This window comes from Misgurnus anguillicaudatus, chromosome 9 (genome assembly GCF_027580225.2).
Source record: "Misgurnus anguillicaudatus chromosome 9, ASM2758022v2, whole genome shotgun sequence".
NCBI lineage: Eukaryota > Metazoa > Chordata > Actinopteri > Cypriniformes > Cobitidae > Misgurnus > Misgurnus anguillicaudatus.
The window spans coordinates 11448549-11473452 of NC_073345.2; the positions used below are offsets into that span (position 1 = coordinate 11448549).

Consider the following 24904-nt stretch of genomic DNA (forward strand, 5'->3'; position numbering starts at 1 on the left):
GTGACTTACCATGATCATCCAACAATATATTTTCCGGCTTCAAATCCCTAAAAGAGGAAACATAAGTAACTTAGTGACGTATTGAAAGTTCCCTAAATCGAAACATATGAGCATGCATACTGTAGGGAGGTGGCTGAAAGGGTTTTACTCAAATAAATCCTCAAATAATCGTTATGTTGTTAATCGTTGTTTTAGGCTATATGCAAGATATAATTTTAGTGTTATAAAAACAAATGCAGACTGCCACTCTTTGATTTGGATTTGCTGAAACTAAATAGTTGGGGTTAACAATACAACTAACAGGCTACTCAAAATGTATATACTCCACACAGATAAAAAACAATTGAATTTGGTTGAGAAATGTAAAAGTTATTGGGCTCTATCTTACACCCGGCGCAATGCAGAGCAAAGCGCGACGCAAGTGTACTTTGCTAGTTTCGACCCGGCGCAATGTAATTTTCACATTCAGCGCCACGTTGTTTAAATAGCAAATTCATTTGCGCCCCCTTTTGCGCCCATGGGCGTTCTGGTCTAAAAACGAGGTGTATTCAGGCGCATTGTTGGTGCGTTGCTATTTTGAGGCAACTAAAATAGACTACGCCATTGACCAACAAAAACTTGTCTAAAGTCTAATGTCAATGGCGCAATATGTGTTTTGTTATTTAAAGAACACGTTAGAAATATGCGCTATATAAACGGGACGAAAACGCAGGTTTGCTTATCACATATGAATGCTCAGCAGCACAAAAACGCTTTTCAAATATAAAAAGATTAAAGGATTGAATGTAAAAGAGTCTCTTGGACATAAATGAGGACTAATTATGAGACGTTAGAAGGCGCAAAGAGCTGCTTCACCTGTAGCCTGGTAAGTAAATAAATGCTTTGCTTTAAACAAATGCTTCTGTTTTTAAATGTTTTTTTTTTAAATGCTACGTCACGGATTTATTGTACATGATGACACTGTATCTGTGGATATGGCAAGATTAGAAACATTTTTAAGTAATGCTTAAAAAAACGCTGTCCAACTGCTGAACCTTGCGGAGGCCGTTTGTAAATTCTTTATCTCCTGTTTGTAACAAATAAAGTATTTTTAGAGTACAAACCTTATCTTACATACTTGTAAATTATTTTTTGATGATTTTGGACAGCGATACATTTAAAGCAATTAAAAGCCTGCTTTTTTACTTCCATGACTAAAAGAAAACGTGTTTTAAAGGTTTTAATAAAAAAATAACAATTTCAATACAAGTGAAAAACAACACAATTATTTAATATTAATCTTAAACTGGGGATCTTCTTCCTCTGCTTAGTTTTTCAGTTTACAAAGTTCGTCATCTAAATAGGGATTAGACATAGCGCCAGCGCAACAGGCTTTTAAAGGGGATGAGAGCTGAGACTCTCATTGGTTTATTGCACGTTACGCCCAAAATACTCCCATTACAATAGGACCAACCCTTTTCGACCATGCGCTCGGTGCACAAACCATTTTTCCCATCGTTAAATTAGCAAAAGTAGAATCGAACATGCCCATTTAGACGTTGCGCTGTGCGCTTTAGACAATGCGCTTAGATCGTTAAAATAGGGCCCATTGTGTTTTACATCTAACAAGTTGCAGCACCTCCATTTGCTCATATTTGTTTGATAGCTATTGTTGTCACTAGGGATGCTCCAATCAGAATTTTTGTAGCTGATACCGATTTGTTGTCTTCGTGATGTGCCAACCGATTCATCAAGCTGATATGCAAGCTCTTTGATGACTGTAAATGTTAACATTTTTTAGATAAAGTAATAGCACAGATGTTTGCTTTGTTATATAATTTGCAGTAATTATGTATATTATTGTTTTAATAGAGAACCAAATAAATTAGCACAACAAATATTTCTTCTGAAAGAGAAATTTAATATGCCTTTAAAAAGTATTGTGTCTGTTAAATGTAATGAAAATGAAACACTTCACAGTCTTTACTGTATAAATTAAATATACACGCATTCGTATAAAGTACAACAGTTCAGTGATGAGCAGAGAGTGATTTTATTAAAAGATGAATTATGTTACTGTAGCTTTAAGACGTGAGAGAGATTGCTCTGTTCACGTGCACTGATGACAGACTGCTGCTGTTGTTTGTGTACATCCGACGCACGCACAGAGCAGCTGTGAGAAAAATTAAAGTTTAAACGGTCAAAACTTTAAAACGCATGCAAATAAAAACTTTTGGCATGAGGATGTAACTGTCCGTGATATATATTGGTTTGTATGCGCTGTTTGATGGGGATGTAATGACGCGCAGTGCTGTTAGGACCGGAGCGCATCATCATAGAAAAAAACACACATATCTCTGTAAAGGCAAAGAGAGAAATCCAAATTCCAAGTACCGATCGAGTCATTTAATGTCGTTATCGGCCGATAATCTGCCAATCGTTCGGCGCATCTCTACTTGTTACTTCTAATATGGCGGCGCCGCTGACCTAACGCAGCAGCTGACCAAAGCGTCCTAGTTATTTCTTTACCATTTATGTTCTTACCTGTACACTATTCTCTCTCTATGGAGATCTTCTAAACCACAGCAGATCTCTGCAGCATAGAAGACAGCTCTCTTCTCATCGAAACCCGCCTCACCCATATGATAGATATGAAACTTCAGATCTCCTCCGTTCATCAGTGTGAGCACTAAACACAGGGCGTCTTTCGTCTCGTATGCGTACGCAAGACTCACCTCGTGAGAAAAACAAAAAGGTAGATTATTACATAATTCTGCAATAGTCACATCGCAGAACATGCAGAGCATTTTTTTCAGAAAGAAAACTATTTCGGATCCCTTATGCCAGTGTTACACTATATGAGAAACAGCAAGAGAAATCATAGATACAAGAAATACAAGGCAGAAATAAATTCCTTTCAAATCTGAGATTTTTAAGTCATCCAGTGAAGCACACATCAATGTATCATCATATATGTCAGTTTCCCACCAATATTGTGAAGGCCTAATCCTAAAAATAATAGTCAAACAAAAAAACTCAAAATAGCTTGGCTTGAAATAGCTGAGGTCAGACTGTTGGATAAACAAATCCAAAATATACAAGTAATTATTTTGTAAAAAAAAAAAAACAGCATCAGTGCACCAAGAAACTACTGGGCACTATAATACTTTAGTACTTATATGGCCAGTTTCCCGAACAGAGATTATCTTAAAGGACAAGTTCGGTGTTTTGCACTTGAAGCCCTGTTTTCAGATAGTTTATGATGAAATAGAACAGTTTTGACTGAAATTTCGACATATGCGGCTGCCCAGAGAATTTTTGGGTGTTTGTGTTTCTTTACAATGGGTTTAATGGTGCACTGGAACAATCCTTCCTAAAATGCATTAAACTTTCGTTTACAAAGACGTGAAACTTATCGAGTGGTCAGGGGTGTTCAGTGGTGTGCTCACACGGAAGTCGCGTTAAAAGATGCTTTCCAACAGGTGTTTTAGCATTCGTTGTAAACTTGTGGACCTATTTTTCCAAACGCCTCACACCCGTACATTCTTCCGTTGAGAGCTTGAATAATAAACACTCCAGCCCAGTTGGTGGCACTAATCCTGCATTGCCAATTGCTAGAATAGAAACAAAGTTCCCAGCGCGGAGTAATACCGTCCCTCACAGCACATCTAATACAAGTCAATGGAGTTGGCAAAAACTACGATAACACCTGTTGGAAAGCATCTTTTGCAGCGATTTTTGTGTGAGCATATCAGTGAACACCCCTGACCACTCAGTGAGTTTCACGTCTTTGTAAACGAAAGTTTAATGCATTTTGGGAAGGATTGTTCCGGTGCACCATTGGACCCATTGTGGAGGTGGGAGCTGAAACACAAACACCCGAAAATTCTCGGGGCAGCCGCATATGTCGAAATTTAAGTCAAAACCGTTCTATTTCATCATAAACAATCTGAAAACAGGGCTTTAAGTGTAAAATACCGAACTTGTCCTTTAAGGCAGGACTAGGCCTTAGTTAAATTAGGAAATATACCTTGTTTTAACAAACATGCTTTACTAAAAACATTACTTGTGTGCATTTTGAGGCAAAACAAAGGGCACTGATGTATTTTAAGATATTTAAGTTGTTTTCAGTTTGGACACCTCTTACATTTATATTAGTCTAGCGTTCAGATCACATTACATAAGTATCACTGCGCAACTGTTGCTGCGTACTAAATGATTTATGAAAATAAACACCACAGTCTTTAATCATATTTTTCTACAATTGCACAATTATGGCGATATCCAGATAAATATCAATCAATATTGTTGAGTCATCTCGTCAATAAAGAGAAAACGCTTTCCTGAGTAGTTCCTACCTCAAATTTATATTTTCGCTATTCACTGGGTGGCGCTCTTACCCAACTCAAACACTGACGCATTCACTCAACACTGAAAACACCGTATAGTACTGTTCATGGCTCTGATCTCTTACAAAAGTTCTTCACAAAAATGGAGTTATCTCCGCTTTATAATACAATATAACACTTATAATATGGGACACTATAATACTTTAGTATTTATAATACACTATGGGGCGGTTTACTGGACAGGGACTAGACTAGTCCTAGACTAAAATAAATGTAAGAGCTGTCCAAACTGAAAACAACTTGTACAATATCTTAAAATACATCAGTGCCCTTTGTTTTGCGTCAAAATGCAGACAAATAATGTTTTTAGTAAGGCATTTTTATTAAAACTATTTAAATTTCCTAGTTAAACTAAGACCTAGTCCTGGCTTAAGCTAATCTCTGTCTGGGAAACCATCACATAATAGTAGTTACTGTAGTACTTATAATACACAATAATACTTAAAAAACTGGGACACTATTTTTTATGCATGTGCCATGTGGAAGTGCTGTCTTTATAGAAAATACCAAATGAGATCCTGATGCTGCTCAATATCTCTCGGGATGCGGCCTTTAAAGGTTTTGCCTATGCGGGCAGTAGACAGCACGGCAACACATTAGGTTTAAGAAGAGAGCTTTAGTCAGCTAAATCTATTTAATAATACACTTGTGAAGTGTCCAAATCTTATTATAAAACACGAGAGCTGCCGTGCAAAGTCCAGAATGAGAAGTCAGAGCTGATCTGGAAAAGTAAAGCCTAATCTTTTTATTTTCTCAGTGCATCAGAACATCATTGACTTTGTTTGTGTTATTCTTAAAAAAAAACATCTGTGATGTAACAGCACAGATGTGAAGAAAAGTGACGCTCACACTTTAGATCAGGTGGAACGAGGGCACTTTTGATACTTACAACAAACCGACTGTTCACCTTCTCCAGAATCTGCTTTTCGTTCAGGGCCATAGACTCCCCTTTCCTCTTTTTGATCCGTTTCTTCTCCAGCTTTTTGCAGGCGTACATCTTCCCTGTGGCCCGGACCTGACATGCACAGACCTTGGGCGCAAACAACACAGATGGGGAACTGAGAGGTCCATTCACATAAAACTTTGTTATGTAATGTGAATGCATTTTAAAAATTGAGTTTAAAGAGCAAAAACTAATGGAAAACTCTGTACACAAAGAGATATTTTATAAGACTTTGTGGGCTAAATGAGTAGCCGTGAGATTGCTAATTAATTAGATTTCAGCAGAGTTAAAAATACTTACAAGATTTACAGAGTTGGTACACAAAGTATTTAGATATCTTCTGAAAACAACAAACGTTTCTAAATAATTTCTAGACTAAATTTTACATTTAAAAAAGTGTATAAAGTCAGTTTTGGACTTAGGTGCCCTAACACAGAAAACTAAAGTGATCAAATACATTTTGACTTCAATTTTACTGTTTGTAATAGGAAGTCTACCAAACTAAGTAACACTTTATTTTGATAGAACTTTTTAGTAAAATATTGAAAATATCAGACTACTAACCCTAATCTCTACTAGTTCTTCTAACCCTAACATCCTCTATTCGTTCTACTAGCCCCAACATACTCTTTGTTCTACTAACCCTAACATCCTCTATTTATTCTACTATGCCTAATTTCTACTAGTTCTACTAACACTAACATCCTCTATTCGTTCTACTATGCCTAATCTCCTTTATTTTTTCTAATAACCCCAACCTCTACTCGTTCTACTAACCCTAACATCCTCTATTCGTTTTACTAACACTAACATCCTCTTTTCGTTCTACTATGCCTAATCTCCTTTATTTTTTCTAATAACCCTAACCTCTACTTGTTCTACTAACCCTAACATCCTCTACTCGTTTTACTAACCCTAACCTCTACTAGTTCTACTAACCCTAACATCCTCTATTCGTTTTACTAACACTAACATCCTCTTTTCGTTCTACTAACCCAAATATCCTATATTTGTTCTACCAACCCTAACATCCTCTATTTGTCCTACTATGCCTTAGGGTTGCCGCTGTGACGTAATTTTCCCACCGGTTAATCAGCGCGTCACAAACCCGGTGATACCGGTGTCACCGTGTGGGAGGGGCTTATAAATGCGCATGCAGACGTGCATTTTACTTTCACTTTTGAATTACGCAACTGTTTTAATGCAGTGCTTGTGTACGCTGCGTTAAATTGCGTATGAACTTGCATGCAATGCGAGTGCAACAGTTGGTTTACTTAAGTGCTTGAGTCAATGTGCGCAGGTAATTCTCAAAGAACCAGCCAGTCCCAATCAGAGCAACCGGCTACTTCTCCATAAAGCACTGCTTGAATGATGGGTTTTTTATTTTTCTTGATGATAAACACAACAACAAAACGATCTCGCTTATATTAAACATCATATATGTATATTATAACAAAAACGAGTAAGCACGCGGCTTCTGCCTTCGTCTGGTCAGTCAGCTCGCCTCGCAAACTCTGACAGGAATAAATGAAATCTGACACCTGCTGCTCTGTGACGTGACGCGCATTCAGCTCCGCTGAATTCAGCCACCAGACACATTCAGTTTGCTCTCTCTAACGAAACTAAATGATTAAATTACACGAAAATATCAAAACGACGGTGAAAGACGGTGTCGCGGTGGGCAAGTGATCTAACTGGTGAGAGGCTGAAGCACCGGTTATCACCGTTTCACCGACTATCGCGGCAAGCCTACTATGCCTAATCTCCTCTATTGGTTCTACTAACCCTAACTTCCTCTACTTGTTCTACCAACCCTAACCTCTACTTGTTCTACTAACCCTAACCTCTACTAGTTCTTCTAACCTAACATCCACTATTCATTGCACTAACCTTAACCTTTACTAGTTCTTCTAACCTAACATCCACTATTCATTGCACTAACCTTAACCTTTACTAGTTCTTCTAACCTAACATCCACTATTCATTGCACTAACCCTAACCTCTACTAGTTCTTCTAACCTAACATCCACTACTCAGTGCACTAACCCTATCCTCTACTAGTTATACTAACCCCTACTCATTCTACTAACGCTAACCTCTACTTGTTCTACTAACACTTACCTTTACTAGTTCTACTAACCCTATCATCCTCTATTCATTCTACTATGCCTAACATCCTCTATTCGTTTTACTAAACCTAACATCCTCTTTTCGTTCTACTAACCCAAAGATCCTCTATTTGTTCTACTAACCCAAAATCCTCTATTTGTTCTACCAACCCCTAACATCCTCTATTTGTCCTACTATGCCTAATCACCTATTTTGGTTCTACTAACCCTAACTTCCTCTACTTGTTCTACTAACCCTAACCTCTACTAGTCCTTCTAATCTAACATCCACTATTTATTGCACTAACCCTAACCTCTACTAGTTCTTCTAACCTAACATCCACTATTCAGTGCACTAACCCTAACCTCTACTTAGTTCTACTAACCCTAACCTCTACTAGTTCTTCTAATCTAACATCGACTATTCAGTGCACTAACCCTAACCTCTACTAGTTCTACTAACCCTAAACTCTACTAGTTGGCAAGGCAAGGCAAGGCAAGGCAAGGCAAGGCAAGTTTATTTGTATAGCACATTTCATACACATAGGTCATTCAAAGTGCTTTACACAGAAATGAGAAAACAATATATAAAAAAGAAAAAGAAAATGTAACCTAACATCCACTATTCATTGCACTAACCCTAATCTCTACTAGTTCTTCTAATTTAACATCCACTATTCAGTGCACTAATCCTAACCTCTACTAGTTCTACTAACCCTAACATCCTCTATTCCTTCTACTAACTCTAACATCTTGTTGTACTAACCCCTACTCATTCTACTAACACTAACCTCTACTCATTCTTCAAACCCTAATCTCTACTAGTCTAACTTTAGCCTCTAACCAAGCTTTTTCCAACCCTGTTTCTGGAGGCACATTTTGCATGTCTCCCACAACTGACCCCATTATTTCTCGTGAAATCTCTGCTAAGGATCTGATGAGTGGGTTCAGGTGTGTTTAAATAGAATGAGTTGGAGAATGTGTAGTGTTGGTGCGCCTCCAGGAACAGGGTTGGGAAACACTGCTCTAACTAACCTATACTCTAATGAGAGTTAGTTGACATCAGTGTTGGGAGTAACGCATTACAAAATATAATATATTACAGTAATATATTAGATTTTGCTGTAACGCAGTAATATAACGCATTACTAATAAAATTTTGGTAATATTTTACTCGTTACAATCTTAGTAACGAGCGCGTTACAACAATGCATTTCAAAGTTAGACCGTATTATTTTTATTTTTTTATTTTTGACCAATGCGCGCGACCAGCAACCACACATGAAAAAGCTGCGTTTAAAATAGGCTGCGTCCCAAACCGCATACATCCATACTATATAGTGGGCGAAAAGCACTACTTCTCGTGCTCTTTGCCTACTATATAGTATGGAAGTAGGCGGGTTGGGACGCAGCGTATGTCTGTTTCCACGTGCTGTATGCAACCTGTTTATTTTTACTTTAACTTTGTATTTGAAATTCGATTTGGACGCGGTGCGCGTCAAATATAGACATGTTTCTTAAAGAGCCGAATCTGGGAAGTCCGCGGCTGTATAGCATTGACTAAAGTGGTCGCAATCAGGTCCGGTAGCGCCGCACACGCATAATTTTGCGAATAAGAGCACTAAGTTAAAGCAACAGAAAGTTTCTTTCGGTCTCCAATGCTGCTTGAACTTCAGAAGTAAAGAGACTTTTAGAAATCTTGCCAGTAAAATCCATATCACACCAGCAATGACAAGGTAAGCGTTTGCTATGATTACAGTCCATATACATAATAGATTGCTATGCTATTCCTATGCTATCTACAGTTTTATTACAAACAGCAACCTAAACTACAACATAACATTAGTGAAGACTTAAACATGGTTTATCTAAATAGTACATTTAAACATCACTGTTTAAAGTTTTTACCAGCCTTTGTATGGGAGCCTATATTCATTGTTTGGCAAAAAGCAGTGTTCCTCTGTTTCTCTGTTTTATTAAGCAATTGTATGTTAGCCTACATGTTATCCTTATATTGTACTGAAATGAGCTGTATTCCTTGAGGCCTGATCCTCCAATAGCACTTTTTGATAAGTTGTGTCAACCAAGTGCATGCCAGGTTTGTGCTGTGAATCTGAATTAAAATTGATCACTTAAGAATATAAATGAAAAGAGGTTGCGTGTCTTGCCATGTTATTAAGCTATAGGTTGCATTATAGTGGGCTCTTTTGTGTTTGGTATCTGTACCATAATTTACCAGACTTTTACCAGATCATTTGTCTATGTTTATGATTCTGACCGTGATCGTTACTGTATTTTGCCATAAGTCTTCACTTTGCCTATTCAAAGCTCGAGGGCCAACACATAACTTCTAGATTTATAAGCAGCAACAAACTACATTTTAACATTTTATAATGCCTAGTCATACTTCTGTTCTTTTGATGAAAGTAACTCAAAAGTAACGCAAAAGTAGTGTAACTCATTACAGTTCAGAGACAGTAATATTGCAATGTAACTAATTACTTTCAAATGACAGTAATTTGTAATATATAATGTATTACACTTTGGAAGTAACTTGCCCAACACTGGTTGACATATAGTTGCAAAGTCACTTATAGTCAAGTAGAATGTCTAATGGTATATTGCCTATAGTGGACTATCAAAATAAAGTCTATTTCTTGCAAAGTGTTTTGCTTAAAAGTGTGTTTGTGCTATGTGTGTACAAATATCACTGTAAACAGATAAACATTTTTATTTTTGATATGGTATTTAGAATTTGGCAGTACTTTAGTCAGAACTGGGGGTTGCTTAATTGTCATGAGAATTATGCCACAATGAAGGAAATGTTAATGCTCCTAAAATAAAGTAATTTCTTATGTTTTAGATACATATTGTGGGATTCAGCCAAAAGGGCCTTCAACAGGGCAGCAGCGGGCAAAAATAAAGGCTCTCAATGCCATCAGTTATCTGGTAGAAGATTTGCTTTCTTAATATCTGCCAGCATTGACTATTAGCTCGTTTGATAACATGAAGGATTTATGACTATAAATGTATATGATAATATGAAGGAATTATGACAGCAAAACAAAAATAGGACTGCAGGCATATGAGCCTTGAAACCAACTGATATCTTTTGATTTAGTGCCACTTCTGATTAACAACACCCAGATATGTTTGTACTATAAACAAATCTGTGTCTAAATCATTTTATACTCACCTCACCAAATCCACCCTTTCCCAACACCCTGTATTGACGGAATGTGTTTTTTGTGATCGGCTGTCTGTCAAAGAAAGGACGAGAAGAATTAACAAATGGCATAATAATCGAAAAGGGAACATGAACCATTCTTGTTTACTTACAACAACAATAACTTCTGCTTCAAAAGAATCTTTTGAAACATCATTAAAACATGTATTTATATTATATCAGATGTGTTAGTGTGGCTCAAAATCTGTATCGAATTAAAAGTGTTTGTTCCAGCATATCATATTCTTTGCTGTCTCTGGATGGGAATCGTCTAAGCCCTGCCTTGGACTTTTACTAAGAGGACATTTTTATGACCAAAAATAAATAAACAGGGAGTTCAGAGTTCGCAGCTGTTTCATATAAGCTTTGCTTTAGAAATAAATCATGCCACCCAAAGGAATAATTAAGACTCCTGGCAGTGAAGAAACATTTTTAGCTACTCATTTAACATAGCAGGGCACAGAACTACACAAAATCATTACATTCATACAACATAAAAAACTTGAAATTTGTTAAGCTTATGTTTATACCTTTCCAGCCATTTCCACTGTAAGAAGCGACTGTAGTACATACTATCGAGGTAGTCTGCAAAGGGGGCCACGCTCAGGTAGTCATGAATCAATCTACAAAACAACATTAAGTAAAAGATGCTAGACATTCACTGGACACACAATATTTTACCCTTGCAGCCCAAATGCCATGTGATTTATTATGCACATTTTAGGGCATCTGTAGTAACAGCGCTGGATGAATTATAGGCCAGAGTAGCAAATATATACTTCAGGATAGGGTTTTGTTCAAATCCTAATGAAATTTGAGCAAACTAATGAAATAATGGGTGTTTCCTGTGCATAGGACTCACTTGGTGCACTCCATAAAGAGCTCTTTACATGCCTCCTGCTGCAAGCGCTCTGCACACTTAGTGACCATCTCCTCCGTTACCTCTGGGACGTAGTCTTCTGACTGCACAAATACAGGCAAAAAATAAAAATAATGAAAATACGCTCACATATATGTATACATATATACAACACACAAGTCTTTTAACTTTAAAATTATACTACTCAAAGAGACCTTTTATTAAAAAGAATGAATTATATTTGTGACATGCACTAATGTAAGCAGTCAAAGGATGTGTTTAAGTGTTTACCTTTGGACTGAGGTACTTGTCTAAGAGTTCTTGTCCACATTCCTTCCTCTTCTCATCTGGCGTTACTTCATACTCGGCCTGAAATAACGAACATTAGCTGTAGCCTTTATGATAATCTACATTCATTCTAAAAAAATACACACACATGCTTGTATAATTTTACGAAAAAATTAAGTATTCATATTTATATAAAATATAAATTATATATAAATTAGGGCTGTCAAAATAAAAGCGTTAATAACGCGTTAACGTAAATTCATTTTAACGGCAATAATTTTATTAACACGCGATTAACGCAACCCTCAATTTCTGTTTGACCCACAGCTGGATGAATTGAGACGCAGCATGTGACCGGCGCTGTCTAGATGAGTCGGAGATTTTCATAAAAATAAGAACATTTTCTGTGAGGTGTACCATCCCAAATCCATATAAAGCAAAGATGCGTCTTCTTTCACTTTTTAGTTTTGTTTTTAAACCATTCAGAAATTATAGAAAATAGACTGCAGGACTTTCTTGATGTTAAAATAATTAATTATTAAGAGAGATAAAGTTCGGGATCTGATTGATGTTAAAAGAGTTATTAAGAGTGACAAGACTCAAAAGCGATGTCTGACGCAGACGTCTGAAGCGCATGCACACAAACACGCGAGTGCGTGACCCTATATATATATAGACATAACACAAAATTACAGGTTTAAAAATATCTGTTTTGACAAGAATTCACGCAGGTATGACCTATAATCTGTTATATCTGAAGTGAATGTTTGGTTAACTGTTAAGGAAAAGTATTATATTAAACCCTTGCATTATCTGACCTACAGTATCTTAAAGTGGTCTGTCTCAATGTCAAAATTAAACAATAAAAGAAAAACATATATGTAACATATATTGATATTGTTTTTGCTCTGCGTTAACAGGTATAGTTCTGTCATGCTTTGTCAGATTCCAACAATTGTTCCAATTGTTTTGAAGTTTTTTAATAGAGAATGCTAAAAACAAGGTCTTCTAAAGGCAAAAACATTTATAAAACTATGGCTGATGGTTCTGTTGAAAATGTAAACAGGCTGTTGTAGACATACATTTGCATATAGCATATATATTATCCAAATCCATGCTGATTAGAGCATTAAAAACTTAAAAAGTGTTACATTTAGGTAAATTTAGAACAGATAAAAACGTGCGATTAATTTGCGATTAATCGCGAGTTAACTCATGAAATCATGCAATTAATCGCGATTAAATATTTTAATCTATTGACAGCCCTAATATAAATATAAAAATTTATATACACACATGTAAATATTTCTTAAATATATACATGCATGTGTGTGTATTTACATATACAGAATTATTAGACACCATACACACACATATATGATGTAAACAACTTTTATTCCGCAAAGGATTAATTGCGTTTAGTTGTTATGCAGCCCTACATCATTTTATAAAAAAAAGTCAATTGCAGTAATTAAAGGGACTTTGCTGCCGTAACATGGCTGCAGGAGGTGCAATGACATTACACACTGCCCGAAAAAAGTCCCCTGCTATTGAAACTATTGTTACTAAGGGGACTATTTTCGGCTGCTGCGTAATATCATTGCGCCTGCTGCAGCCTTGGTACGACAGCAAAGTCCTTGATTTTTTTATTTTTTGTCGGTCTCGATGTCACTACAGAAAAGTCAAGTTTTACTGTAAATAGGAAAAATATCGAAACTCTGGTCATTCTTGAGTGCAATGCTAATGGTCTAATCAGATTCAAAGGATTGTGCTAAGCTATGCTAAAAGTGGTGGCGTCTGGCACCAGACCTGGAGATGGATGGATGGAATGGATTCCAAAAATGGTAAAATTGAATATTTATAGCTGTAAAATTAGATTTTTTTTTTAAAAGTGGAGTGCCTTTAATTATATTTTATAAAATGGTTAGTTCCAGTCCTTGATTCGTCAATAGCTGTGTTATATTTTTGATAAATCACAGCTATGAACTCTGAACCCAATGATTCTGTGTATCACCTTTAGCAACGTAAACATGTGAAACGTTGTGTTACTGTTGACAACCATTCAGGGACTATTTTTTCCAGCGATTTTACTTCATGTAGTTGCATTGATAAATATTTTTGCTTTAATATTTGTATTTGAGGATAGCGCTTGTAAGTCATGGCTGAAGGGGTTGAAGGTGAAGCCCAACTCTGCTTCACGTCAAGCCCAACAACACCCTTCAACCGTGACGTAAGGTAGAAGTATAGTTCAGAGTATTCGCAGAGCTGAATTTTTGTAACCGTGTGTACTTTGTATGCGTAGGTCACAAGTATGCAGTACATAGCCCAGCATTGAATTTTGTCGCAATGCCCATGTGTCGAACATCTGTGTACACAGGTACAAGTTATTCAAGATACAACACAGCCTCTTGTGGCTTATTGCTTGTGTACATTATATATATTATTTTAATACATTGTTTTGGTGTAATATTTATGGTTCATGTTGTGTACTTTACAAACTTCATTACAAATTTTTACAATAAGTAAATAAATCGAATTAAACAATTCAAAAATACACACACAAAAAACCCTGAAACAAAATGTGGACTGACATTCTGAATAAAAAGTGATTTGTTGAAATTGGCTTTTATTATAAAAATTTGGTTTATAATACTTCTATTATAAAAAAGTACAACATACTTTTGTATTAAAAGTAAGGACTACAAGTACGGCAAGCAAACAAACAAAATTTTTTTACAAAGTTAAGTGTTCCTGAAGCTAACTAGATAACTATTTAATAGGGATGTAACGGTATTATAAATTTCGTGGTATTGCGGTAGAAGATTTTCCCGGTACCACCGTGGTCACATGATCGGTAAAACGTTAGGTCTTCCGGGCAACACGTGTAGTTTTTTTCCGGTCAAGTAAAGTGAGTAGGGATGGGCATTTTCCAGTAATTTACTATTCGAATATTTAAGCTCATAAAGAACGAATATTCGAATATTCGTTTATTTAAATTATGTTAATTAAGACATGCGTCTTTTGTATTTTTCATTTTGTCATAATTTCACAGAAGGCTTATAATTAGGAAATATCCACAACAAGCTAAACTTATATTCTGTATGTATATGCATGTATGTATTTTTAAGTTGAAAACATTGTAAATTGTATATATATATTTTAAATTATTCTTAAAAAATATCCTACAGAAAAAAAGGCGTTAAAACCCCATGCGGAGCGAAGTCTGAGTCAGTCAAACCCTTAGTTTCAAGTCGGTCGTTAGTATGAATTCATTACTGTTGGATCTTACATGCATTATATTATACCAAATATTATACAATAACCCCAAATCTAAGCGAAGTTTGAGGACTTGCGAAGTTTAAAGTTTCGGACTTGACAAAGTAGGCTATCATCATTTAAACACCCTTAAACAGACTCCAAATAAGAGCCCGGAGCAAATGAAAAAACGCATCTACATAACCGACTGCTCAGTCAACATATAAATATCTTCTCAGTTTAGTTTGACATGTATTTGTGAATAAAGAAACCATCTTTACCCTACCTGCTTCGGTGAAAGCCCGTTCTTCTGACTAGATACAATGCCGGTGCTGCGGAGAAAACTCTTCCTCGTGTTGCAAGTGATGATGGTTATCGGATAAAAACAACAGACGGATTGAACAAGATTGAATATCTGTATTTAACATTATTTTACAAATAACGTAAGCTGGCTCGATAGATTATTGTTGACTGTGCAAAGATACTAACGTTAGCTTAATTTAACAACATTTCACAAAGACGGAGCTTTGCTTTTAAACAGCCATGTGCAGTTATCCGGTTCATTTTTGAAAGAGCACCGCATATTATAAATGTTCTCCGTTTCATTTCGTTCTCCGTGTCTGTTGCGTTATTAACAAAATAAAGTAGACTTTATAACAGAAAGCTTACAAATCTCTCATGATGTGTTGATGCGGGCGGCGGAGAAGCACGTTTAATAACACGTGATCCCTCACTGAGCCAGTGGCCAAATATGGCGCGGCGCGGCCAAACCCGGAGATAAAAGAAAAAAACTTAAATTCGTCTGCAATCTGCATTGCCAAACAATCAGAAATATATATGAATTAATGTTCATGTATATCTTACATTTAAGTCTGTAAAAGAGTATAGATGAAGTGAAAAAGCATTAAATAAGGTGGCACATTAAAAACAAACAAACATGCGAATAGCATTTTTTAAATTCGAATTATTATTGCCGATCGAATATTCGAATATCCGTGCCCATCCCTAAAAGTGAGTGGAGGGACGCGGGAACTACAATTCCCATAATCCCATGCGTGCTACTCTGACGCCTCTCTACAAGTGGAGCGGCAATGGCGGAAGCAAAAGAAACACGGATTTTAAATCTGATGTGTCGAAAAAGTTCGCGTTCGCTGTGACAAGAAACGAGGAAGGACAAAATGTGATGGACATTCAAAAAACGAGTGAGTAAACCCGTGAATGAGCAGAGTGTGTATGCCGTTTCTCAATTAGAAGGTTGCAGCCTCCTTAGGTGGCATATGCAGGCTGCATCCGTCATTAAACGCCTGGTGTATTTAAGTTAACTGAGTATTACATTCGCAAGTCATAAGCGTGTTACAATAATCTACGATTAAATAAGAATAATAGTCAACTTGAAAAATGTTAATATTTTGAAATAAGACGGTCTTCATTACGTATGCAGCCTACAAATGCGACCCATAGATGCTGCAGACTTCCGATTGGGAAACGCGCCCCTGTATTAAGTGAGCTGACCTCAGCTTTAAGTCCAGCTACAATAAGTAAGCAATTTTCATTTTTTACTGGGTTGTTTTTGTTTTCAGGAATTGACCCATCTTAAAACCCATCATCTTTTCTTGATTCTACAATCACAACCGTTGCTTTCATATGAGTATCAAACATTAGCATTAATATTAATAATAATAAAAACTAGGTCAATTGAGGGAGTCACTCAATTCTTAAAACCTGACTGATTGGGAGTAGTTTAAAGTCGACAAACTAAAATGAAACTTAATTTTTTTGTCCTTTTTATGAAAATTGTAAACACTTAACTACACTTTGTACATTGTAATGTTCAGTCTTGTTTAATAAACACTTATGGGAGTTTTTCCAAGTCTTCATTTGTTTTTTTTTTCTTCCTGCAAATGTTTCAATAATTACCGTACCGTGGGCATCATAACGAAATACTACCGTACCGTGATTTTTTGATACCGCTACATCCCTACTATTTAATAATAATAATAATAATAATAATAATAATAAAACAGAGGTGTCTACTTAAGGTCTATGGTTAAGTTTTTGTGCTCACCCTGAAATAAAATCCTTCAGAAACATAATTTTCTTGAATCTTGTGACCACACCATTTAGGGCAACCCGGATGCCATTTTTGATTTACAAACCACACCAGAGAGAAATCATAACAAACTCTTACATTTCTTTCAGACATTTACCATCCTTTAAAAGCTTTCTCACCAAAAATTGATCTCATTTAATGCTACTGACAGAGCGTTCGATTACAACGGCACACTAATAAACTAATATGACGGATGTCTATGAGAAGACTGCGTGTCAAGAAATTTTAAGCATTTCAAATAACACACTCAGTTTATCTTCAAAACATACATATAGCAAAAAGTCAATTACAAGTTGTCAACTAAAGCAGAAAAATATCAAACAACTGCTGGTTTGTCTTTAGCGTGGGTGTGCACAAGTACATGTAAGATCAAATGCACGATGAGATGTTTATGTTGTAGCTTGCAGAGTTAGCGGTAGTCTGCATTCCAAATCTAAAAACGGCTTGTCACATCAAAATATTTACTAAAGAAAACACCCAAGGGATGATTTTCCATTAAAACAGAATTTTAGAGATCTCAAATCAGGATCTGATCAACTCAACTATAATTTTACCTCTGAACTCAAGATTTGTATTTTACGCAAACATAAACAAACATGCTCACACCTACTCTAACAACCAGATCGGGTGTGGACAAGAAATTCAGGCATTTCTTCTATAAGCTTAACCTGCCGGTGGGCATTGGCTGTGATGGAAACAGAGGTGCAGATGTGACGCCAGCATTTGGGTCGCCCAACATCTGAAATGGGTGGATACTTGAAAACAGAAAGCACTGCGGGTGCATGGTTGGTGTTTTCATGAACTCGTGCTACTGGTAAAAGCTGACTCACTGTCTGCTGTCTACATGGTTGGGTACCTTTGTAGGCAGCATCCTAATTAAAGCACACTACACACCGCAGACAGTAACTCTGCTAACGCTTACAAGAGCTATGTAGCACGAGAGATCTGAACGCGGTTGATTTGACAGTCTGACACTTCCCATACTGATAAGCTAACAAACAATACTCAAAGCTCTAAAGGAACACAGCTGAACTCTGTTCCCCTGACCTTAGGACACCCAATGATTTTTGGACAAATAAAATGTTGTCTTATTTAAGTCTACTTTGTATGTCTGCATCAACTGTACGCCATAGCCTACGCATAGACACGTACCCTACGCTTTAGACTGCCGCCCATATATCAAAAAATGTAACAATGTGTCAGCTCTATGCAAATCAAAAGCATTGTGATTGGTCTGCTAGAACCCCTCCTGTATGGTAAAAAAACCTTTAATATACATGCTATAAGGCTTTATGCAATAAAGGGTCGCTCACATTATAGAGAATAACTAGGAACGATATAGCTATAGATGGTTTCATCGGACGCACATGGGGTGACCCGATTACGCATCTGGTCAGAACTTTAATTCCGGTTTCAGGTTTTTTTTAATGATCTGACTAGTTGCTAAATTGAACAGTTGAAAATACCTCGTCGAAAATAATACGTGTCCTCGCGTGGAGCGATGCAAATGACGCGATATGGGCGACGCGTTTGTGCTATTCGCCTCAAACGCGTCTTTGCCCAAGTTGAAAATATTGAACTCAAGCGAAAAATTTGCATGACACGAAGTTAAATCCAACGAGTAATCTAGAGTGAGTAACGGGATGCCCCGCATTTTGTGTACGTAGCATTAGCGGAGTTTACTGGAAGTTACGCGTTGACCCACGAAAGCCGCTTGTTTATGTTGTTACTGCTGAAACTATCTATAAAAGCCTATGAGCTATAAAAGACTCCCTAAAATGCAGCATAAAATCACCTTAGGTATTTAGCGGTGTTGCAGTTGCACTGAAATTAATTAAAACGTAATGTTTTTATTCTACTACATTGAGTACAACGATGATAGATTACAAAAACTAAAATCACTAAACATCTGCAGGTTATATCTGCTTTAAATGCAACAGGAACAGCATATTTACACGTTCAATGAAATGTAAACAATTGCAAAAGTATTTTACGAATTTGGAATCTGCAATATTAGTAAATGCCATTAAAGGTAAATAATTTGCACGAATAGTGTGCGAATTAATATAATGTTGTTGTTATCATTCAGTTGTGTGGAGGCTAATATGGTTATCATTATAGTTAACGTTAATGCTATCAATAGTGTTAACACTGATGTTCGACTTCATGTCACCACCACCACCAAGCTTACATCAACTTTTAAGCATTATTATAAAGTTTACTGATAAGCTTCGACTCTGTGAATGAATCTCTATCCACATTTTTTGGGAACTGTGCCAGTGTGCATTATTTTGTAGATTTTATGAGTGATGACAGGTTCAATGTTCCTGAAGAAGCCTGAAGTCTCATGCAGCGACTTGTTAAGGCATGTAAAAGCTTTAAATATAAATCACAAGTGAGGTATTTCTGGTGTGTTTTGTGTCATAAAATTAAATGTGAAAATATCTTGACCTTGTGTCAACCACACTCTCAGAAAATATGCACAAATGTCGTCACTGGGGCATTACCCTTTAAAAAGGTCCTAATATATACAAATATATAACATGCATACATTTGGTACCAATATGCACCTCTGAGGTACTAATATGCTTTTGGGTGTACTTTTGGAAAGGGTACTACCCCGTTGACAGCTTTTTGTCTAAGGGACCTTATTTCATGCAAATATCAAAAAATAAAATAAAAATAAATTTACCGAACGTGGTAAAATGTTAACTCAATTACAGGTCTTGACCTATAAAATCATGACATCATGACTGTAGCTCTCTATTAAGTGGGTACTAGCTGAGTTTCCATTACAAATATCACAAAACGTATGCGATTTTTTTAATGCGATTTATGTCGATAAGGCATTTCCGCTTAGCCTGGTCCAACCAGACTCTCGTACATTCATTTCATTTGTACAGAGAGTCTGGCCACGCTACATTGCAAAGCGTTATTTACGTTAAGGAGGGTCATCTGTTGAAGTTGAAAACTATTGGATCTGCCGCTAACGTGTGGTCGTGATGTATATCATGCGCCGAAACCGGCCAGAAACAACAAGTCCGAATGATCAGACCAACAAAACTTAGCACACATTCTTCTTTCTCCGACTTTAACTTCTGTATATTCCGCAGTTTTGCAACAACGGACCGAATAGCTTTTCTCACGTCTTTCTCCGCTGCTATTACTGAACTACAACTTAAACTGACCCACGACCTCAACGTCATCGTTCTTAGCCACCCCCCTCTGTTCGCTGATTGGACCTGCAGATTTTTGCAGGAGAAAACGAAACTCTACACAGCAGTCCCAGACGTTGTACTGAAGCGAAATGAAAATTAAGCGGAAGCATGTAGGAGGGCGGAGCCAGGCTAATTTCCGCTAACCGTTGATATGCAACTAAAAGATATACGCAACTAAAAGTTTTTCCTCTTGCGATAAGTCATCCCAAACATTACGTCGACTGATGATGGTAGGTTAACTAATATCACATCCACCGCGCTAGCCATTATTTTTAACCAAACTAGCTAAGTTTTGTAGGAGACGTAGGAGCATTAGCCAAACATTAATGCCAAGGAAAAAAACTTTATACTTAGAGCCGCAACGTATGAGGTGTTTCTTAGAGGTAATAGTACAAAGTGTGTCATCTTCGATTATGTGACTTACGTACATCAGGTCACTCGAAAATTTTATTTTTATTCCAGTTTTTTTTTGTGCAAAATACAACTTTTCCGAAAATTGCCTAAAAAAACACCTCATGCGAGCGCAAAAACGTTTTTTGCCATGGCCATATTTTCAATTCGCAATGTAATTTTGCGCAATTTCAAGGGTAATGGAAACGCAGCTACTCACTATTTCGCTCCAATAGGTAACTTAATATAAACTGATATTAAATTAATATTTGCATACTACACAAATTATAAAAACATTTATACTTCCCTGGCATTTTAAATGTAAAAATTGTAAATATGTTTTCTTTTAAATAATTTTTTGAGAAACATAAAGAGAAAAATCAAGCATTTTTTTAAATTAAATTTTGTAACCCGTTTCTCACCACAACATCCAAGAATTTGACGCAGCGTCTCAACTCCGGCCTGGTATCACAGAACTGTCTGAAGAGCAAGCGTCCGATTGGCTGCTTCTCACAAAGGCTGTTGTAGTCTTTCTCTGTGGAAACAGACCAGTAAGAGACTAAGAGCTTTGAAAAAAAAAAATAGCAGACAACACACAATGAAAACGAGTAAATATCATTTGAGCCAATCGATGAACACAATAAAAATCAATAGCACTTTTCTCTCTCCTCCTCTGTAAAGGAAACCTAAGAGACCAAACCATTAGTAGACCACAACAAAATGGATTATAACATCCACAACATCCTTAAAATATTGAAGACACACCCCAAGATTGGTAAAGCACGTTTAAGCCACATCCATGGCCTGTGAGCGACACTCACACCTAAACTGAAGTAGCTCAACTGATGCTGAGAGCAATGCTATGGGAACACACATACTGATAAAAAAAGGTGTAGCTTTAATGCGCTGTAAGTCACTTTGGATAAAAGCGTCTGCAAACTACATTCATGTAAATGTAGAGCATTACTTCACCGATATGAGTCTAGCAACAGCCAGGATGTAATGCTGGCCATTATGCATCCCTTTTAAGGAGGTGAGGAGTTGTTTCAAATACAATTTTATCCCATAGTGGAGAAGCAGAGCTGCTATAGTGGAAAAGCAGACCCCATGCATAGGTCAATAGTAAAATCATGAGCGTTAAAAATCATTCTCTACAACCTCACGGTCACACAGCCAGCGAGACGGCTTTAAACCACATGGATGTGATTTAACAGCTGTTCTGCATGATGTTTTTGGCCACAAACCTGACGCAGTGGTTGAAGTGTATCCACCAGTATGGGTTGGATGTAAGCAGAGTGAAAAGTGACCACTGAGATTTGCATCTGCTGCTCAGGTATATGCAAAGAGAGAGTAGGATTTAAGCAGTTGCAAATGGGAGCGTGTAGGAGGTTGGTATTGATAGCAATACTGCATAAATACACAAAAAGCTTACAGCTATACGCAGCTGCCGGCACAGAACGCAAAGCCGTACTGCAAAGTGCAGATAAGCATCAGATTTGCTGCTGTTGATGCATACTTGGTTTTAATTGAGATTTAGTACATTGCAAGAGAAATATTTGTTTGCTTTTGTTTTACTGTGCATTTTTTAAGATGTTGTGCTTTTCTTAGTGGGAAAACAGGTGTTCCCATTAGGCTTTCTTAACAAATAGATGACATAAAAATGCACACATTGTCTTATCCTTTTGTTTTCCCAAAAACACATTTACATGCAATGCATACATTTTTATTTTTGGTGGAGTTATTTTTAATAAGGCAAAATTTCCTTTTTGAGTCACTTACCCTTTGTAATATACTAAATAGCCTACAGTTTTTCCTCATAATGGTCCGGCTACAACCTTAAAGATTCCAGTATTTCAATTTTGTAGGTGTGGGATGCTGATGTGCACTTAATGATGTTGCTTCAATTTTTCTATGCTTTTTACAAATTTCTTATGTAATGTATTTATGTATTTTTTTCTTTTTTTAAAGGGACACTCCACTTTTTTTGAAAATAGGCTCATTTTCCAGCTCCCCTAGAGCTAAACATTTGCTTTTTTACTGTTTTGGTATGCATTCAGCCGATCTCCGGGTCTGGCGCTACGACTTTTAGCATAGCTTAGCATAATCCATTGCATCTGATTAGACCATTAGCATCGCAAGTAAAAAATAACCAAAGAGTTTTGATATTTTTCCTATTTAAAACCTGACCCTTCTGTAGTTACATTGTGTACTAAGACCAACAGAAAATGATATTGATGCAATGATATTATGCAGTGCCCAAAAATAGTCCCCTGCTATTGAAAGATACTAAGGGGACTATTTTCGGGCACTGCGTAATATCACTAAGCCTGCTGCAGCCATGTTTCGGCAGCAAAGTCCTTGATTATTACTCCAGAATGAGAGTATAGTTCCTAACCATATCTGCCTAGAAAATCGCAACTTTTAATTTTCCGTCGGCCTTAGTACACGATGTAACTACAGAAGAGTAGTTACAGGGCATATTTTCAAAAAAAAGTGGAGTGTCCCTTTAAAGTCCATATAAAGTCTGACATTACATTCTTAAAACAAACAGTGCTAAATAGCACTATAAGTGATTCACTGGCTCGTAATCATGAGGGAACCATTTTAAGTGCCATATAATATCTATGTAGCACCTGTGTAGAACCATATTGTGCTCTGTAGAACCATAAGTGGTGCAATATCACCCCGTATGGTTCTTCATAGGTGCTATATTGCACCAAAAATGGTCCCCCTATGATTACGAGCTTTTAGTGCTATTAAGCGCCAATTTTTTTAGAGTGATAACAAACACCCAAATTTAAGTGATTAAAAATGGCAAGTAAATAAAGTTATCAAAATTTTGGAAAAACAGGCAAGTTTATCTACCCTAAAACACTGGGGGTGTCTCAACTCAACTATCTCAACGTTCTCAACTTCCGCTACAACCTGAATGGATGCTTGTGATTGTGTTAGGGGCGGAGCCCATGCTCTTCTATGGCTCCATTGCGTCATCAAGCCACCATTTTAGCCCAACCCAAATAATCCTGAACACAGAAATGTGGAAAAACCGTTTAATGGTATAACTCCACAATTCAGTACTGCATAGTTTACAGTCTTTGTAACGTGTTTCAGTAATAAATTTCTAATATTTATAAAGTGTTTAGAAACAATTCCCTGAAATAACTTTACACGACTATGACATGTAAGATGGAAAGGCATGTCTATGTTTACATGATGCCTGTTATTTATCATATTAATTGGATAAATGTCCGATAGTCATAGAAAAAGTACATACTATTGTATTAACTACATCAATTTTAGATTAGGGCAATAAAATTTGCAATAATACTATATAATCTATTCTATATACTATATATTTAATACTTTTTCCATTTTCTGAGGTTTCTTTGCATTGTCTCTCATGCAAAGCTGCTTTGAAAAAAATCCAACTTTGTAAAAAAGCGCTATACAAATACATTTGACTTGACTGCCGAACAACACAACAGTACTGTCTTCCCATCTGGACAATCACGAAACAAGCACACGCTTTATACTGGTATAAGCTCACCATTCAATAACTGTACGTTGCATCATAAGGCACTAAGGGTTAAGAAAGCAGTTCATCACATTTGAAAGTGCAGTGCATGATTTTTTTTCTGCGGTTTACATCAACGGCTTCCTGACTGACTAACTACCCAGGAGTTTCTGTAATGAGTTTCAAACCCTCTCAGCTGTTGCCTCAGGGAAAAGAAAGAAAGATTATAGATATGTTGTAAATAATTCATCCTGAAACAGGGACGCTTTGTCTCCCCCCACCCTACCCTTAAGGGGTGGTCTTCAACCACACAACACTATGAAACAGCAAAACCAAACTTGTTTGACCCCTGGAGGATTTAATGGAAATGATTAAATTAGCAGCAACACAGTTTCATTCATGCAGTCACAAGGCTTCTTCGAGTGATCTGAAAATAAATACCGTTGCGCCTTTGGAGAAGCACCTTGTTTGTCACATTGATACTCTCAGAAGTCCCAATTTTGGAATGGCAACCGTGTGCTCACTGTCTCTCTGTTTTTTTTATCTAGCTTTTTTATACCAGTCTATACATATGGTATACTTTGTGACCCTCTCTGTGAAATCCA

General features: G+C 36.7%; 1 protein-coding gene and 1 long non-coding RNA gene across 2 annotated transcripts in view; both read right to left on the reverse strand.

Moving 5' to 3' along the window:
* LOC141366079 (uncharacterized) overlaps positions 1-24904 on the reverse strand; it is a 411784-nt gene that overhangs the window by 31050 nt on the left and 355830 nt on the right. The window lies entirely within an intron of this gene.
* grk6 (G protein-coupled receptor kinase 6) overlaps positions 1-24904 on the reverse strand; it is a 55039-nt gene that overhangs the window by 4526 nt on the left and 25609 nt on the right. The window contains exons 3-10 of the mRNA XM_055180003.2: positions 21208-21320; positions 11816-11893; positions 11528-11628; positions 11196-11288; positions 10636-10699; positions 5278-5418; positions 2524-2714; positions 10-47 (exon numbers count right to left, since the gene is read on the reverse strand). Of these exons, the coding sequence (XP_055035978.2) occupies positions 10-47; positions 2524-2714; positions 5278-5418; positions 10636-10699; positions 11196-11288; positions 11528-11628; positions 11816-11893; positions 21208-21320 (819 nt within the window). The remainder of the gene's footprint in view (positions 1-9; positions 48-2523; positions 2715-5277; positions 5419-10635; positions 10700-11195; positions 11289-11527; positions 11629-11815; positions 11894-21207; positions 21321-24904) is intronic.